At 40.8% G+C, this 18,818-nt stretch overlaps 1 protein-coding gene across 1 annotated transcript in view; it reads right to left on the bottom strand.

Moving 5' to 3' along the window:
• Positions 1-318: 318 nt before the first annotated feature.
• Positions 319-18,818, bottom strand: part of GCH1 (GTP cyclohydrolase 1) — a 52,509-nt gene continuing 34,009 nt past the window's right edge. The window contains exons 3-6 of the mRNA XM_024734743.1: positions 16,412-16,467; positions 4,373-4,404; positions 3,252-3,336; positions 319-2,473 (exon numbers count right to left, since the gene is read on the bottom strand). Coding sequence (XP_024590511.1) covers positions 2,347-2,473; positions 3,252-3,336; positions 4,373-4,404; positions 16,412-16,467 — 300 coding nt within the window. The 3' untranslated portion in view covers positions 319-2,346. The remainder of the gene's footprint in view (positions 2,474-3,251; positions 3,337-4,372; positions 4,405-16,411; positions 16,468-18,818) is intronic.

Raw genomic sequence — 18,818 nt, forward strand, 5'->3', positions numbered from 1 at the left:
CAGTGGAGTTCTCAGGAGCGGCAGTTATGCAAAGTTAGGCTTAGAACAAGGACGTGTGGGCCATTCAGATTCCTTATTCTTAACCCAGATCTGTCCTTCCCATTACTGCAATAGGGTGAGGACAGTAATACCCAAACTGAATACCAAAGGGAAACAGAGAGCCTGGGGTAAATTTATGTCTGGGATTTATATTCTAATAGCTTGATGGCTGAGAGAAGCCCTTACGAAGGGTATCTTTGCTGAAACAATGCAGTAAAAATAATTGAATTTATTGATTTATCTATAGCAGTGGTTCAAAAAGAAACTACTTTCACAAGGACAGTCATAACACTTTAATAATTTGAATAAAACCAACTTCAGGAACAATATACATACAATTTGAACAATTAAACTGAACAGTGTATTTAAATGCATCGAATTCTTAAAAATCCCCCAAATGAGTTCAAGCCCACGGATATGAAAAAGTAATTCTGAAGTACTACAGACCAGAGTAAAACAGACAAGGTAATTACTTTGCATTTATCAATACTCTAGACCAATACTGTGGATACTGTAGACCTTTATGAGAACACTTCTAAGGAATGTTAGAATAAACAGTCATTAAAAAGGAATACAATTGATCTCAGAAAGATGAATTAACAGCTAACAATTTCTTTGGTCCTCCAAGTCACAGGTGTAAAAACTTTAAAATACCAAACGTGAGCTGAATGTTTAATTCTATCTCTAAATGTTAAGCAGGATAATGTTTATATCAGGTTAGATTTTAAAAGGAGCTCAGAATCAACCACCACTCTACTTTAGAAACTCCAAGTGAAAAATATATATATATATAGGAACTAGAAGTAGGGAAGATTTAAAATTAAAAAAACAAACAAACAAAAAAAGTGCCATCTGGCCCTAGCATAAGCCAAATGGCATCAGAGTGGCAGAGACAGGACTACCAGAGTTACAGCAAGCATTGTAGTTAATCCTTGTTGGTAACAGGATAAATCTGAAGAGCACAGTGTCAACCAAATAAGAGACTTCTCCATGGAATAACTGTGTTTGTTTTTGCAGAGAGTTGGGTTTTTTTTCGTTTGTTTGTTTTAATTTGGCCCACACTGCCCCAGTGGAGGAAATTTTAAGATAATCATTAATAAGGCAGCAGCTTCCTGGACTAAAAGACCTATCCCACTTGAACAGTTACACAGAAGACAAGATCCACATGGATCACAAGGGAAACCAGAACACTGGCTTCCAGTAGCTTCCAATCACTCCAGATAATGACGGTGCATTTTTACAGACACCAACAATACAGCTTTCATTAGACATGGGACATAGTTCAAAGCAGTCCACAGTGCAATTCTGTATTCTCTCATATTCACGGAAGCTATGGTTCTGCAGACCTGAAAATGATGGACACTTTCAAAAGTTTCTGTAAATACTTAGAAAAATATTTGATAAGTTAAAAAAAAAAAGTTTTGAGGCATCTACAAGGAACTCACAAAGTAAGCTCCCAAGAAACGTGTAAAGGCAGAACTGTGAGAGCTAGTTATCTGCAAGGTCAGTACTAAGTCTTATAAAATAATGGCTTTTAAAAAAAAGGCAAAGGTATCTACACTCTAAATGGTGTGATATTCTCATCAAGGCAGAGAGTTAAATGTCTAAATCCCTGTATATTGACATGAGAATACACTCGTAAACAACTCCAGGAACTAATTCCCTGTACTTGAATTTTAAAAAGAATAGAAGGTAGAAATTGCTTTTTTAACTCACAGTGAAATTAAAAAACATAGATATTCCACCACCTTCCCTTGGTGACATATGTTACAACTGGATAGTTAAAAAATAAATATATAAAAAATAAAGTATCACTGGCAGTTAAATAAACATGATTAAAGTGGAGCTGTTGGACTTTGAATTTGCAGAGCAATGCTGCACAGTGTACATAAATTATTTTAAGCACTACGCCATTTTTGTTTGGGGAGGATAAAATAAATATATTGGTCATGGTTTTCTCCCATTCCCAACACACCTGTGCTTCTGAATCAAATTACCATACTCTGAACAAAACACATGCATTCTTCTCCCTTCCCAGCACCCTCAGGTTACCTGAAAGGCAGTGGTTTTATGCAAGTAACTTACACTATTGGCAGTTGGCTTGAATGTTGCCACTAAAAGGTGGCAAGAAGAAAGTAGATTAATTACCCCTTTGTTAATTATCTTTATTTGACTTGCTTTAAATAATTATTAAATACAATTAGTGACAAGGGATAAGCAACAACTGGAAATGGAATGTACAAACAATTAAGACCAAATGATGCTACTAGCTGCACAATCTGTAAACCATGTGGCACGTGCTGAGGCTCAGCTCTTGATGAGAGTCAGAAACTCTTCCCGGGTCTTCGGGTCCTCGCGGAACACCCCCAGCATCGTGCTGGTCACGGTTCTGCTGTTCATTTTCTGTACCCCTCGCATTACCATACACATGTGTCTACAAAACAAGGCAACAAATGTGGCTTCAAGGAGTAGACAGTTGCTGGTTTGGTTTTTAAAATAAAAGCAGCCCGAAAGATTAAATCTGATTCAACTGAGTTCACAGTTACCAAGTATATCAAAATGTCGCTTCTTAGACAAATTTGGTCTAAACTTTTTTTTTTTTTTTTAAGTTCCTAAGCCTTACAGCTCTTATTCTTATCAGTGGTTGAGTCCTTAAGGCATCCAGTCGGAGGGGGAAAAATAGGATTTTCTTCCCGGGTGAAACTAATACAAAGTGTCTACAGAGATACACAACTTCTAGATAAAAAGAAATTCGGGATTCTCACTTGATCCATCTTCAGGACCGAGACAGCACTAAGCTAGCTTAGGTGTTCCGAGAAATACTGAGGCACGGTGGTCTCACCAGGCAGAATCCAGAGAACAGTGACCACAGTGGGTGAAGCTGGATGGCACCCACAGTGCACAGTTCACGCCATGACAAAAGGATGGGTGAAAACTGCCCACAAGATGTTCGCAATTCTCATAATTCATTCTAACTTAAAGAAGTGTCTTCAGTTGCCCTTTGTACCTATTCTTAAGTACAACTCTTTATTTTTCAAATGTGTCGCAAAATATTGGGAAAACTCTGCTCTTAGCAACAAAGAGCTAAAGAAGAAATCAAGAGAAGACTGATTTGCACTGTTGTGCAAATTCCCTACACCTAAGTCTATGACCCTCTACACCTCCAGCCCAAAACACCACTGGGACATGATTAAAGGCAAACACGGACTTACGTCGCTTCAACCACTACCCCCACTCCAGCAGGTCGCAAGGCCTCTGTGATTGCTACAGCAATTTGTTTCGTAAGGCGCTCTTGAACTGTGGATGTGACAAGGAGCTCAGTTTAAGAGTCTGACACGAACAGAGACCTGGAAGCTTTTGTTGTCTCTAGAATATTTGAAATCTTAAAAAGCAAGACTTTGGTGAGGTTTAACAGCCAAGACACACCACCTTTTACCAGTTTGCTTGCTCTGCTGTCTGGGCCACAGGATGCCCCTGTTCAGTCCCCTCACCTGCAGTACAGGTGCCAAGGGGAACTAAGGAACCCCCAGTGCCCACCAGCACCACTGGAGGGAACAGATCAGAATGACGACTGTCTCTTTAGGTGTGCAGAAAGACTGACCAGATATTGATAACAAGCACCCCCGTGGAGGCAGAGTAAAGTAAATGAATAAACAGCTTGAAGCAGGGTTAACAAAGGAGATACAGTCCAATTATTGAATTGTACTTAGAGCAATGTTGAAAATCAACGATTTAACCTAAATAACGTAGTTCCTGTGCTGAATAAACAACATCTTTGAAAACACTAAGTGTTCAGCACTGCCTCTATTTGAAAACCGACAAAATCCCCGAATACCAGAGCAGGAACTGGTTAAATCAAGCCACAGCGTAGCTGTACAATGGAATGCTGAACAGCCAGCAAAATGAATGAGATGGTTACATGTATGTGAAAAAATGTTTAAGATTTGGTAAGTGAAAAAGAAGGTGACACCAATTTTCAAATACTATAATAAAAGTAGATTGAGTTTTTAAATGTTGGTAAAATGTGAAGGAATGTGCAAATACAATGATTTGTTCTGGAGACTTGAACCACAGCAGACTTTCTGTTTTACATTCCTATAAAGTTTTCTTTTCTTTTTTCGGTCACACCACACGGCTTGGGGGAATCTTAGTTCCCTGAACAGGTATTGAACCCTGGCCACCGTAGCGAATGCACCGAGTCCTCACCACTGGACCGCCAGGGAATTCCCTTGATTTTTATAAGCCATATGTATTACACTTGTAATAAGAACAAAAAATACTTTTTCCTTAATAAAAAATGTTTTTCTGTAAATAAAGTAGTTTCAAAGTTTACCTTGTAATCTTCTACTATAGATTTCTACAATCCTAGAAAAGAAAGAATTGTTTTAGTTAATTATAAATTGTTTGAAGTGAAATTGGCAAGGCTTCCCCATAAGTCTAAAGAATAATTGCTTTATTGAAGTAATTGTAGGGTCTGGGCAGGAGATAAATGCTTATAGGAGGAGGATAGAAAGACACAAAAACTACAAGGAAATGAGAAGAGGGAGGGTCTAAAGGAGACCACCAACCATGACACAGTGGTACTTCCGTAAGTCCCCAAAGACAGAGAGAATTAAGTGTAACATTCACTTAGGAAAAACAACAATTAGAGGTGAGTAATTTTCAAGCTCCCATGTCATCAATTTTAGGTCACATCTCACGTGTTCTAATTAATCGTATTGTTTAATAAGAGCTTAAAGCTCAAGTTAAAAATAAAGACTATTTGTTAATTAATAGCAGACAAATATCAACTATGTACCAACTAAACCTATTAGGATAATCAGATGAGAGCTAAACAGACCTCTTCAGACATCTCTTTATAATATAGGTCTATATAAGCACTCAGTAGGATTAACCACCCCCTCCAAATAAAAGCCCCTGATCTTAGCTCATAACACAATCTGTCAAGTGATGAATTTCCCCTTTCAACATCTTTTACTCTGGCTGTAAAATGGCTACAGAATTACACATTTGAGGATTGCAATTCACGTGAAGGGTCTTTTCTTTAAAATTTAGCATTTTAGTCATGAATTTGGACTCAATTTAAGGATCAGCTTACCTATGAGGTATGTTATGGCCCTTTCCCCCACTGTGCCACTCAGACAGAACTGATGACTTGCTTCTTTATACCTCCAACAGCCAATGAAGTCAGTCACAGGTGGGCTGCCTACCCTAACAGGAATGCCTCTAACATTTCACTGCCAGCCCGGGTGCTTGCCTGTTGCTGGCGACTGTGCCAGACGAGGGTCATTCGTTACTGAGTGCCTACTGTGTATATGATTATGTGGCGAACAGGGTCCCTATGCTCAGAGTTTATCATTTCTTATTCCTAGTTTGTTTTTCTTTTTCAAGTAAAGAATAGGTGTCGGATTTCTGTCTTCTCAGCATTAAAGATAATCACATAGTGTATGAAGGCCATTCAAGATGACTGCTGTCTTGTTCTCTCTACATCCCCTGCTTGATGAGTCCCTGCTTCACTCACATGACTATCCAATCCTCTTCATTATAGGGCTTAATCAGTAACTGCCTCCATACTTGCCCCCTGTCCCAGCCGCTGGTTTCCCTGGTAACTGATGAACCAACCTGATGTCAATTCCCCCTATAAATGGTAGCCTCCTTCTCCCCCGGGTAGTGAAGGTTGTTGCCGCGCACGGTGAGGTGTTGCTCCAGGACCTGGCTTTGGACTAGTAAGATCCTTTTCTCCACTAAACCGCTGATGTCTCTGTCATTGTTTCGGGGCTCGTTCTTCAGTCTTGAGGCTGGGCTATCAATCATAAGGCTTGCAGGCCTTCGAGGCGCAGCCCAATAATTGCTGAGCCAGCCAGGAGGCCGAGGAAACTCCCGTGAATGCAGAGATGTCGGGAAATACAGGTGAGGAACGGAAAGTTGTGGGGGGGGGGCGGTGGGAATCGCGAGGTGGCTGTCCACTAGCTGTCCATGGCAGCTGACTGCCATGAGAGATGCCTTCTTCTTCCATTACACTGATGATAGCCTGTTATCCTCAGAGTCTCTTTCCAATTTAAAAGTAGCAGCCCCGGGCTTCCGTGGTGGCGCAGTGGTTGAGAGTCCGCCTGCCGATGCAGAGGACACGGGCTCGTGCCCCAGTCTGGGAAGATCCCACATGCCGCGGAGCGGCTGGGCCCGTGAGCCATGGCCGCTGAGCCTGCGCGTCCGGAGCCTGTGCTCCGCAACGGGAGAGGCCACAACAGTGAGAGGCCCGCATACCAAAAAAAAAAAAGTACCAGCCCCACACTCATAGCTCATCTGACTGCACCGGGCTGGCTGGTGAACACAGACAAAACTCAAGGACCTGGAATATCTAGAATATATAAGCATACCCCAACTCACCATCCCTAAACAATTACAGACACAGGCTTTAGGGATACTAACTCAGGGGCAGGCTTGTGAGTTGGACGTGCCCAGTTACCTGGGAGGATTTGGTTGGGGTCTGTGGCAACGGCAAACTAATATGAGTACCCATGGGCTTCTGGTCCCAGCTGTGGAAGGGGGCGGAGCAACCATATAGTGTCATGGAACAACAGCCATACGCAGTCTACAGTGCATTACAGTAGGTGGAAGACGCTACAAAAGGCCTACCCGAGTCATCGAGCAATGCACAAAACCGTGATTTGGGGTCTAGAACAGCTGCTTGTGACATACAGGACCCTCGTGGACATCGACAGTGACCAAGGAATCCACTTTGCCAGCTACGAAGTTCAGGAATGGGCTGATAGAAATGACACACTGGCATTTTCACCTGCCCTACAACCTCACTGCTGCCGGCTAATTGAAAGGCTGAATGGACTACCTAACAACTGAGATGGGAAACCAGCTCTCTCAATGCATGGGCCAGGAGGCCAACTCAAGCCCTACAAACTATAACTGAACATCCCAGGATCAGCGGTCCCAGTGTCTACGTCATGTTCACCCAGAGGTAACTAGTCAACACCATCTGAGTTCAGCTGTTGACCACAGAAGGACAATAACTTGCTTTTGCCCTTATCATAGGATCTAACCCCAAGGGGAACACATTATAAAATGGCCCTGGAACTGACAGTAAGTCCCAGGTGGTTTGGGTTTGCCGCCCCATTGGGGAATAGGATTAGAAAGGGACTTAGCGACTTCACCTGTCTCCTACCCAGCCCAACTGAAGACTGCTGAGGTAATCAATCTGGGCCCCTACTGGAGAAAGGCGGCGTTATATTAACCCTGTGGTCGGTTGTTACAGCACCCCTCCAATACTAGGCATGGCTGTGGGGACTGAGGGTAGACACGCGATGTGGTCCTGCAGGCCAGGACAAAACCCGCGTTATCCCAGGATGCTGCTATTGCTTACGTTTTGCTTAATGGTCATGACCTCCCCTGTATTGTGCCTGTTAAACATCTTATATATTTTGTCCCTTGCCTGAGGGGAGGGAATCTGTTCCAGGGCTGGGTGGCAACAGTGGGCTCGCCGCAAAATGAGTCTGATTGCTGGGTCTATGGTGAGATGCCGTTGTCCTCCTCCTCTGGACTTCCATGGTAAATGGACCTGCTAAGCGCCTTGCTTTCTCTTGCTACTCTTTAGCTGCTGCTGTCTGTACTGCATTTGTGGTATCTGGTTGCAGTGCCCCTCGACATACCTGACCCCAGGGACACTGCGTAAGAGGGGTGGACCAAGATTGTAAGGGTCGTGCAGGGTATGTAAGGGTAGAGGGTATGGTCAGGCCACTCACGATGGCTGTCCTCTTGCTTGATCAGTCCCTGCTTCACTCACATGACTACCCAATCCTCCTAGTTATAGGGCTTCATCAGTTACCGCCTTTGTGCTTGCCCCCTGCCCTAGCCGCTAGTTTCCCTGGTAACTCATGAGCCAACCTGACATCAATTTCCCCTATAAGTGGTAGCCTTCTACCCCGAGTAGAGAAGGTTGTTGCCGAGCACGGTGAGGTGTCGCTCCAGGACCTTTCTTCGGACTAGGAAGTTCCCTCTGTCCACTAAACTGTTGATGTTTCTAGGTTCTTTCTTCAGTTTTGAGGCTGGGCAACTACAGGGCTTGCAGGCTTGTAAGGTGCAGCCCAACATATAGCTTCACTGAATTAAAGAAAAAAAAACACTTTATTTTGCCCTCATCTGTCAACTTGCTGAGAGGTAATTATTGGGAAAAGAATTCTAGTTTGACACCAACATTTATCTGCCTTTCAATACTGCCACAGGCAAATCAACGGTCAGTCTAGTTGCTATTACCTTGTAGGTAACACTTTTCTGTGTGGCTGCTTTTATGGTATTTGAGTATGTGCACTCTTGCCTATGTTGTGTCTAGATGGGGGTTTAATTTCATTTTTACTATTTGGCATCCATTAGGCTTCCTGAATCTGAAGACTGATAGGCTGCATATGCTCTAGAAACGTCTCAGCTGTTAACTTCTCTAACACTACACCTACCCCATTGCCTCTTACCCGCAGGAATCTCAATGAATGGCATATTATACCTTCTTATTCTTCCATGTCTTACACTCTCATTCATACTTCCCACCTGTCTGTGTTGTATTCCATGTAGTTTCTTCAGACCTTTCTTTGGGTTAACTCATTTTCAGCTGTGCCAAATCTGTTTGTGTGAGTGTACTGGACTTCGGATTCCATTACCACATCTCTTTTTCCTACAAGTTATATTTGGTTCCTTTTCCAATCTGTCTAGTTAATTCTGAAAGTTTCTTGCCCCTTTGTCAAACTTTCAGTACTCTTTTTTTTTTTAAGAAGGTTGTTGCCGAGCACGGTGAGGTGTCGCTCCAGGACCTTTCTTCGGACTAGGAAGTTCCCTCTGTCCACTAAACTGTTGATGTTTCTAGGTTCTTTCTTCAGTTTTGAGGCTGGGCAACTACAGGGCTTGCAGGCTTGTAAGGTGCAGCCCAACATATAGCTTCACTGAATTAAAGAAAAAAAAACACTTTATTTTGCCCTCATCTGTCAACTTGCTGAGAGGTAATTATTGGGAAAAGAATTCTAGTTTGACACCAACATTTATCTGCCTTTCAATACTGCCACAGGCAAATCAACGGTCAGTCTAGTTGCTATTACCTTGTAGGTAACACTTTTCTGTGTGGCTGCTTTTATGGTATTTGAGTATGTGCACTCTTGCCTATGTTGTGTCTAGATGGGGGTTTAATTTCATTTTTACTATTTGGCATCCATTAGGCTTCCTGAATCTGAAGACTGATAGGCTGCATATGCTCTAGAAACGTCTCAGCTGTTAACTTCTCTAACACTACACCTACCCCATTGCCTCTTACCCGCAGGAATCTCAATGAATGGCATATTATACCTTCTTATTCTTCCATGTCTTACACTCTCATTCATACTTCCCACCTGTCTGTGTTGTATTCCATGTAGTTTCTTCAGACCTTTCTTTGGGTTAACTCATTTTCAGCTGTGCCAAATCTGTTTGAGTGTACTGGACTTCGGATTCCATTACCACATCTCTTTTTCCTACAAGTTATATTTGGTTCCTTTTCCAATCTGTCTAGTTAATTCTGAAAGTTTCTTGCCCCTTTGTCAAACTTTCAGTACTCTTTTTTTTTTTAATTTTTTTTAGGAGTTTATTAACTTATTGATTTTTGCTGTGTTGGGTCTTCGTTTCTGTGCCAGGGCTATCTCTAGTTGTGGCAAGTGGGGGCCACTCTTCATCACGGTGCGCAGGCCTCTATCGCGGCCTCTCTTGTTGCGGAGCACAGGCTCCAGATGCGCCGGCTCAGTAGTTGTGGCTCACAGGCCTAGCTGCTCCGTTACATGTGGGATCCTCCCAGACCAGGGCTCGAACCCGTGTCCCCTGCATTAGCAGGCAGATCCTCAACCACTGCGCCACCAGGGAAGCCCCCTCAGTACTCTTATTTTTCTAGCACACTTGTATATTCTGTCCCTGATAACTCTGGTATCTGCCCTATTTGACCAATTGTTTTAAGCTGAATCTGGCTCATGGTGACTTTCTTTTACTTTCAGTGAACACATGCTCTTAGGAACATTTGTCGGAATTCTTTGAAGCCTGGATAAAAGTATCCAAACATGCACTTGTTTCTGCTAGGTGCTAGAAGGCTACCTCCTTAGTGACATCTTAAATAATTGCCTTGGGTTTTTTGAGGACCACACAGGTAATCTGAATTCTGACCCACACCTAAGTGACTATGTGCCTAGGGGTGGTTCTTCCTGCTCTCCCCAGAATATTTAGGGGAAAATAGGGAGGACAAAACCCTGATTTTGGCCCCAGTGCTGGGTAATTCCTGTGGATTCTTACAATAACTGCTTCATATTTCCCCCAATGTGTGAAATGTTAATACACATTATATCTTAGTATGCTACACCAAGATATCATTACAATCTAGTTTACCATACTCTTGGAATCAGTAGTTCTCAAATTTTAATGTAACCTGTTTTTGTATTCTTGAAGTAAAGCTCCTTGGATGATGAAAACAGTACTTGTAGCCTACTGAAGTAGGTTTTTTGATATTTAGGATTTTTATGACTACTCATAATTGAGGGTAGTCTATAATTAACAGCTTTATCAGGCTTTGTTATCGGGGACAGACAGCTTCATCTAATTAATTGTATAGCTTTTCAGGTTTTTCCATGCTCTTGAATTACTTACACAACATGAAAACTAGTGGTTACTTAGAAGTTTGAAAGAATGCCTAGTAAATTGACTGGGTCCAGCCCCTTCCCCTCCACTGCTCTCCCAACATTAATTTTACTTTTTCTAATGGTTACTAGCTGATCCAGGTTTTCTAATGCTTGCTTCATTCCTGTCCATCTTTTTCCTTAACCTGTTTTTTAAAGTTTTTAAACCATATTCTTAGTTACATAACCCCTCATTTCTAAATAGAATTATTCTCTCAGACTTATAAGCAACCTATGATAGATTTTCATACTTTAAGCTTGTCACCATTGAGTAAGATGTTAGCTGTGGGCTTGTCATATATAGCCTTTATTACACAGGCAATGAGGTAGGTTGTCTTTCTAATCTGAGTTTTTATCATGAATGGATATTGAATTTTGTCAAATGCTTTTCTACATCTAATGAGAGATGATTTTATCATCCATTTTGTTCATATGGTGTATCACATTGATTGGTTTGCAAATGTTGAACCATCCTTGCACTCCTGGAATAAATCCCACTTGATCATAGTGTGTGATCCTCTTAATGAATTACTGATTTCAGTTTGCTAATATATTGTGGATTTTTGCATCTATATTAATCAGGGGTATCGGCTTGTAATTTTCTTCTTGTAGTGGCCTTGTCTGGTTTGGTATCAGGATAATGTCTTGAACAGAGTTTGGAAGGGTTCCTCTTAAATCTTTTGGAAGAGTTTGGGGAGGGTTGGTGTTAGTTCCAAAGAATGGCTTTGCAGTAAAGACTGTATATAATTTATATAGTGTTAGCATCATGATTTTTTATCATGTCTAAGGAATTTAAAAAATTTTTGACTTCTAAATAGTTGGGTTTTTAATCTTGAATTTCTAGTTTTCTTGTTACACAACAGCCTTTTCAATTTTTTTAAGTTTAAGCTTACCTTTTGGCCAAAATTCTATTACTCTGCTGTGTATATCTTTTTTGTCCACTTCATAGACTGAGAGGTAATTAGTGTTCCTACTCCTTTCAGGTTTGTCAGTTTCTCTATGCATTTTAGCCAGTTCATGTTTTGTTTTGAACCCATTTGATGAAGATTCGTGACCACTTTTATTATACAACCTTCTCAAAATAAGAGGACTCACTTTATCCCCTTTGATAAATTTTGCCTTGATTTTTATTAACATTTTATTATTTTAAAAGGGGGACATGGTTGGATACTAGATTTAACCCAGTGGACAGCTTATTTAAATAGCCTACTTACTGGTCTTATAACATCTGTGCTCGATCCTCTGTTTTCTCTTGCATTATTATGCTTTCTCTCCTCTTCCTCCTCTGGCAACTGGGAAAGTAATCTGGTGATACTTTTGCAGGAAGAACCCGTGGATGGTATAATTTAACCCTTGCAAACCTTCAAAGTGTTTCTGATGCCTTCACATAACTTGACAAGCTAGACTTGACACTGGGCTGCAAATTCTCAAGTGTGGCTAGAGCAAAAAGTGAAAGAAGAGCAGCCAGATCACAGTGGGACTTGTCAGCTAAGGTAAGAAGCCTGAACTTTATTAATGCTGCCCCTTCGCAGGTCCATAGCTTTTGTCAAATCCACACTTGCGAAAGAACATCCTAGCAGCATATGAGAGCAGATTTAGGGATCCTAAGAGATGAGAGGACAGGAGTTAGGAGTTTAACACATGATCCAGGAGGAACATGAAGGCCCAGAGAGTGGCAGCGAGGATAGCAAGAAGGCAGCGTGGTGATGATGTGAGGGAAGTGGAGGTGTTACAGGGGGTCAGTGAGCATACAACAGCAATGGATGGATTCCCTCTTACTCTTTGCCCCAAAGTACATTTCCAGATGAAGCAAAGATCTAAATATAAAAATAAAGCCATAAAAATAACCCCAAAATACATGAGTTTATGGTTACGTAGGTTTTAAACTTCATGAAAAATACTACTAGAAAACAGACAAATGACAAGCTTGGACAAATTATTTGTAGCTTTAATATTCAGAGAGCTCATACAGATCAGTAATAAAAAGACAACCCAATGGAAAAATTAGCAAAGACTAAGAGCAGGAAGTTCCTGAAAAAAATCAGCCTCACCCGATTAAATGCAAATTAAAACAACAGGTACCATTTTTTACTTACCTGTTTGGGTTTCACACTCTTCAATGTTTGCCAGTGTTGGCAAAAGGGTAGAGAAACACACACCTTTAATCTATTATTAGAGTATAGTTCAGTATGATCTTTTCTGGAGAGCAATTTGGTAATATCAAAAAGTTAGCTACCCTTAACCCAGCAAATCCGACTCCAATCTTACAGACTCAGAGTAAGGAAATAGATAAGGACGTGTTCACCAAAGTTCTTCTTTTTCCCATTTTTGACAGTAGTCTCAAACTGTAGGCTATACTTATATCAAGGACTGGTTAAATGAATTATATTAAAGAAATACTATGTAGCCATTAAAAGGAACTTTTTTAGACTAAAAGACGTCCAAGGAATTTCAAGGTACTTTAAGTTTTTAAAAAAAGTAGTATAGAATATAGGATATGATCCCCTTTCGCCTTGTTTAGCTAGTAGTTTTGAGGCTACATGTTTGTGTTTGCACTGAAATCTTCCAGAAGGATAGTGAAAGATCTCTAGTGGGGAATGGAAATAGGAAAGAAAAGTTTTCCCTCTACTCACTCACTTGTATTTAAGTTTAACTGGTATGTTACTTTTATAGCATAGAGAAACAAGAAAATGTTCCCTTTGTAATCTAATGTTCCCTTTGTGATCTAATCTACCCTTGTTCACTATCTCCCAGTCACCTCTGCCTAAATCTCTTGTATCAATCAACCTGCTCCCCATCCACTGGGAGATGCCTTGCTCCTACCCTCTCATTTGCCTTTGTTTATGCATTAACTATACCTACAGGAATTTCTCTTCTGTTCAGAATTCTGTTCAGCCCTCTACCTCTGGGTCTCCTCAGTCCTGCCTGGCCACAGCCATCTTGGCTTCTCTGAACTCAGACCTCCTAACCAGGCACGTCTGTGGCACCTGCTGCCGAGTACTGTCCACTCTCCTTGAGGGCAGTGGCTCTGTCCTACTTTCCTCTAGCAGCCATGATAACTGGCACATTGTCCTTTCACAGTAGGTGCCCAACAGTTGAACCATGGCTACCTGAGGCACTCCAATTCTATATTCAAGATTTAATTGTGTTCACTCAGTTTTCTAATTCAAGAAAATGAATACATGTTCAATGGATTTTCAGCAACAGAAGGAATTTCTATTCAAACTAAATTTACTCTAGAATTCTACTAGAGTTAAACCAGATCAACTCACTTTTGGCATTTTCTTGTTACTTAAAGCTTTACTGTTTGATATTTGACTTCCCTGGCACTGAAAGGTCATTCGTTTAAAGGCAAGCATATAACAAACTTCACATACAAGATTAAAATGAGCAGTGAAGTTTTGCTAAGACATTTAACCTTATTTATTCCTCTTCATTCCCTAAATATTCCAACTTCTTATAAGGAATAAGCAGTTGGATAATATCTTAGTCTCCTGTTTCATTTAATAGACCCTTTATTCAAAATTTTTACAAAATATCTGAGTTCAGTTCTTTGGTTTACCGCTCCATTTTTTTTCTTACATTTTAATCCTATTAGTGTAAGGACAAATCCCCATGCTAATAATTAACTCCTTTGTATTGTTCATAAAAGCTTAATTATTGGAGAGCTTTTCTTTTCACTAGGAAAGGAAATAACCAAAGGCTATTCCCTTCTATCCCCAAGTCACCACTTTTTCCAAGATCTCACTAGATTACTCTCGAATCCATTTCTCTAAAGTGTTACCCACGGCCTACATAGTGTGGTCTTCTAGAGAAGACTGCTTACATCAAGACCATGGCCGAGTGTGGTCTGCCAAGCTTTTTATAATATGAAGACTGTCTATGCTACACCTTTCACACATGGGCAGTCTGATACAGGCAGGAGCAGTGCCAGGATTTCTATATAAGGTGGAGGATTAGCCATCTTGCTGGAAGAGGGGGAACCAGGGGAGTGAGCCTACAGCTGTATTTGCACAGCAAGCCTGCTGATCTTAGACTATGTATTATAAAACAGTAAGAATAACCAATTATAATAAAGACACTTGTATTCAGCTGATATAACTTTATCGCTTGGGAGTAAGTTATTGGAGAGGAGGTTGCTAATAGAAATTATAATAAGGTTGATTACCCCCAACACCACCAATACTATTTTTCAGCCACTGCTTGGCACTGCCATTGGGTACAGATCACTGAAAGGCACCAACATGTTTGCGTTTGTATTAAGAGCCTGACTGCAGTGAAGCAATTATATTTATGATGTAAGAACATCCTTTCATGCTACCAAGTAGTCCTGTCTGGTAGTGAGATTGCCAAGTAGGAATGAAACTAGGGAAACTAGTCAGAAACTAGGGAAGTTAAATTTCTCTCTTCTACCTACTTTCTCCTTAATCCCTAGAAGAAATGAGTAAGAAAGTGGAAGTGAAAACAACGTAAAAAACAAACAGCTGTGGAGAGCAGGCATCAGATTGCAGGGGCGGTGTTTACAGAGTCCAACACAGAATTGAAAAAGATCTGGACCACCATTTCAGGATTGTCTAAGTGGAGAAGAAGCAGGAACATATCAGAGCCACAGATGTCAGTTGGTCACAAAGGTATGTTTATTCCAATTTTGATATGGTCACTTTCACCTCAGTCAAGTTATCCAAACCTAGCTTGGTTTATTTTTAGAAGGAGGGGGACTCTTGATGGCATTTCATTACCTACTCCTTCATTTTAACTCTCCTTTAACACACACACCTCCCAATATTTCCCCATCACCCACAACTCGCTAACTCTATACAAGGAAACTACACAAAAGGGTATTTAGGTCTAGTCCCCAATATTTTATTGTCCCTATCAGAGGTATATGAACACTGACCCTCAACTTGACTTCTAGTTAAACACAGGAGACCATGCTTGTATATATCACCACTCTTTCCTAAAACTCAAAAATGGTAGCAAAGGCCAGAACCCACAGGATAAAGAATGAAAGAAGACTGTAGCAGACAGAGAAAGAGAGAGTTAGTATTGTCTCAGAATAGAGCTGAGGGGGGGAAAAAAGCTGAAAAAGCCAAGGAAGGCATGGTCTTGGGTCTGTAGGAGCAACGGAGCCAGACGTGAACCAACTGGCCCTACAGGATGCAGAAGGAAAAGCTGAAAAAGCCGAGGAAGGCAGGGTCTGTAGGAGCAACGGAGCCAGACGTGAACCAACTGGCCCTACAGGATGCAGAGATGTGTGGAGGTACCCAAGTGGAAGGCAGGGTTGAGGCCCCCACTTCAAAGAGCAGTGCAGTTAGACCTCTGTGCCGGTTTCCTCTCCCCCGCAGTTAGCTAAACCACCCTTAAAGAATGGGGACTGAACTGAATGCACCCTCAGGTCCTCTCCAGTCAGCGAAGGCTCTACTGAGAGAAGTGTGAGGTAAGGCTTCAAGGATGTGCAGGAGGGAGGTGGAGAAGGCAGGCAGGCAATAGGGGAGCGAGAAGGAAAGGGCATTTGTGTTTTCAGGTCCTCTTAGTCTGTCTTAGACTATACATATTGTCTATATATTGTCTCTGCAACTATAAAGTAAGTTGGAATGTACCTTCCAAGTTAGATCCACATTGATCGAGAGACAAAAGGGGCAGGTCCTATAAACCTGTCATCTTATTCACTACACAGTCATACTTACCTAGCAAGTTTGCTGAGGCCAAGAACTTGCTTGTTAGGAAGATAACCGATATGGACCTTCAGAGAAGAGACAGAAATCATGAACTAAGCGAAAACACAGTACTTCTTTGTGACGAAAGGAAACATAATACAGTATACTTACAGTGTGGTTCAACACAATGCAAACATTTTTAAAACATCTAGAAGCTTTAAGACATAGAAAATGAAGCACTTACATAAGCAGTTAAAAAATCACATAAATTAAGTAAAAGGAAAATAAGAATGACTTAATAAAATGACAAATTTGAAGTATAGTTGTGGTATTTCCTGGTGAAGTTAAGCTCTTGATACAATTCTTAAAATCTTTCCTCTGTTGAGGGGAAACTTTCTCGGGAAAATGCTCATTATCCCACAGCAACATTAAAATGTAGCTAAGAAAACCTCCTTTAAATGGCTGAAACTGTAAGTATAAATACTGCCATTCTACACATCATGGTGGCCTTAAAAACCTTGCCCTGTTGCACAGAAAGAGGGTCTCTGTGCTCTTTGTCATCCTGGGCAGTCCCATTTCTAAGCTGCTAGAGGACACCATCCTCCTGACAGGAAGAAAAGGACACGGCTACAAGCTGTGACTCAGAAAAAAATCTGGATCCTAAGGCCTCAGTTCTTGTAGGACTTACTATAAGGCAAAGCCATTTCTATAATCTTAAAAAGCACTGATTAATATCTAATATGAAAAAGTTACATGTCTTTCAGCCAAGTGTTAAGTATGAGAGATTAGTTCTCCAAAAAGATTAATAAGTGGTCACTTTTAGGCAATCAATTTACCTAATAGAAAATGATCAGCTCATTTGCATCATGGTTTGCCAGCATTTGTTGCATTTGTTCACCTAATATTTACTGTACACTTGAATAATCCAGGAGTAATTCGTGTTTTTTCCATCTATCAGGCACTATGCTTTGGGAGTCTGAGAATACCAATTCATTGCCTTCCTGCTCAGCAGAAGGAGACAGTTATATAGCACCTGAACATTGGGTATGTCAAAGAAAAATTAGAGTTGAAACTTTCCCATAGAACCAAGGTACAGAAGTACCACTTGAAATTTATACACTTATATACAGAGCTATAATTTATTTGTTTATACTATTTTTAGTCTTCCCAAAGATCCTGTCATTTAAATGGTCACTTTTTATTTTTTTTGGCCACGCCGTGTGGCTTGTGTGATCTTTGCTCCTTGACCAGGGATCGAACCTGGGCCCTTCGCAGTGAAAGCGTGGAGTCCTAACCACTGGACCACCAGGGAATTCCTGTAAATGGCCACTTTAGGCAATCATCACTGAACAGTATGTTTAAAAACCGAGTTAGTAAGAACACAGACACAGAAGTAATCAGAGCAGAAGGTAGGAGGATATAGTGGAGAGAGGCTGAGTACAGGGCTCAAGTTCCTGGGTCTGACCCCAGCCAAGTCACTAACTCCCTATGTCCTCTTGGACAATTCACAGCTTCCTGGGCCTGGTATTCTCACTTAAAAGAAAAGGTAGCCATGAGCTCAAAGGTTCCCTCATTTCTGAAAATACATAGCCCTGCTGTCACGGCCCAGCATCATTAGTTGTGTGACTACCAGACCATATATGCCTCCTCATGTGATGGAATACGGAATCGTCAGCACCCCGATGAACTACTCTTGTCAAATATGTTTAATCTTAAACTTAGGAAGTTTTAGATCTAATCCAGTTTATAGAAAAATGCAGAGATTGAATGGAGCAAATCCAGAAACTGAGACACTCTACAGAGCAACTGGCCTAGTTTCTCCGGTAAAGAACGTCATTGGGGTGGGGATGGAGGTGGGGCTGGCAGAGGAGACTATTGTAGATTAAGAGACTTAAGATGCATAACAACCAAATGCAATGCGAGTGCAAATGTGTAACCCTTATTTGGATTCTGGTTTAAACCAACAAGACAGCTGAGACACCTGGAAACATGTAAATATCAGTTATTAGATGCTATTTAGGAATTACTGTTACTTTTGTCTATGGTAGTGCTACTGAGGATAAGTAAAACTATTTTAGAGATAGGTATTAATGATTAGTAATCAAGAGTCGTGTTGTCTATATCATACTTCAATATATTGAAGGATTTACTGCCAACTTTTTAGGTTGATAATCAAATCAGTTATGTTTCTTAAAAAAATTCTTATCTTTTAGAGAAATATGCTGGAAGAAATTATAGAAAAAAAATGTTATCTAGGATTTGCTTCAAAATAGTCCAGTGGGGACATATATAGAACAAGATTAGTCCTTTACTGATAACTGTTGAAACTGGTTGATGGGAACATGGAACGTTATATACTAATATACCTATTCTTAGATATGTTTGAAATTTTCTGTAATAAAAGGTTTTAAAAAGAGATACCACTACATACACATCA

The sequence above is a fragment of the Neophocaena asiaeorientalis genome, unplaced genomic scaffold (genome assembly GCF_003031525.2).
Source record: "Neophocaena asiaeorientalis asiaeorientalis breed wild unplaced genomic scaffold, Neophocaena_asiaeorientalis_V1.1 scaffold547, whole genome shotgun sequence".
Taxonomy (NCBI): domain Eukaryota; kingdom Metazoa; phylum Chordata; class Mammalia; order Artiodactyla; family Phocoenidae; genus Neophocaena; species Neophocaena asiaeorientalis.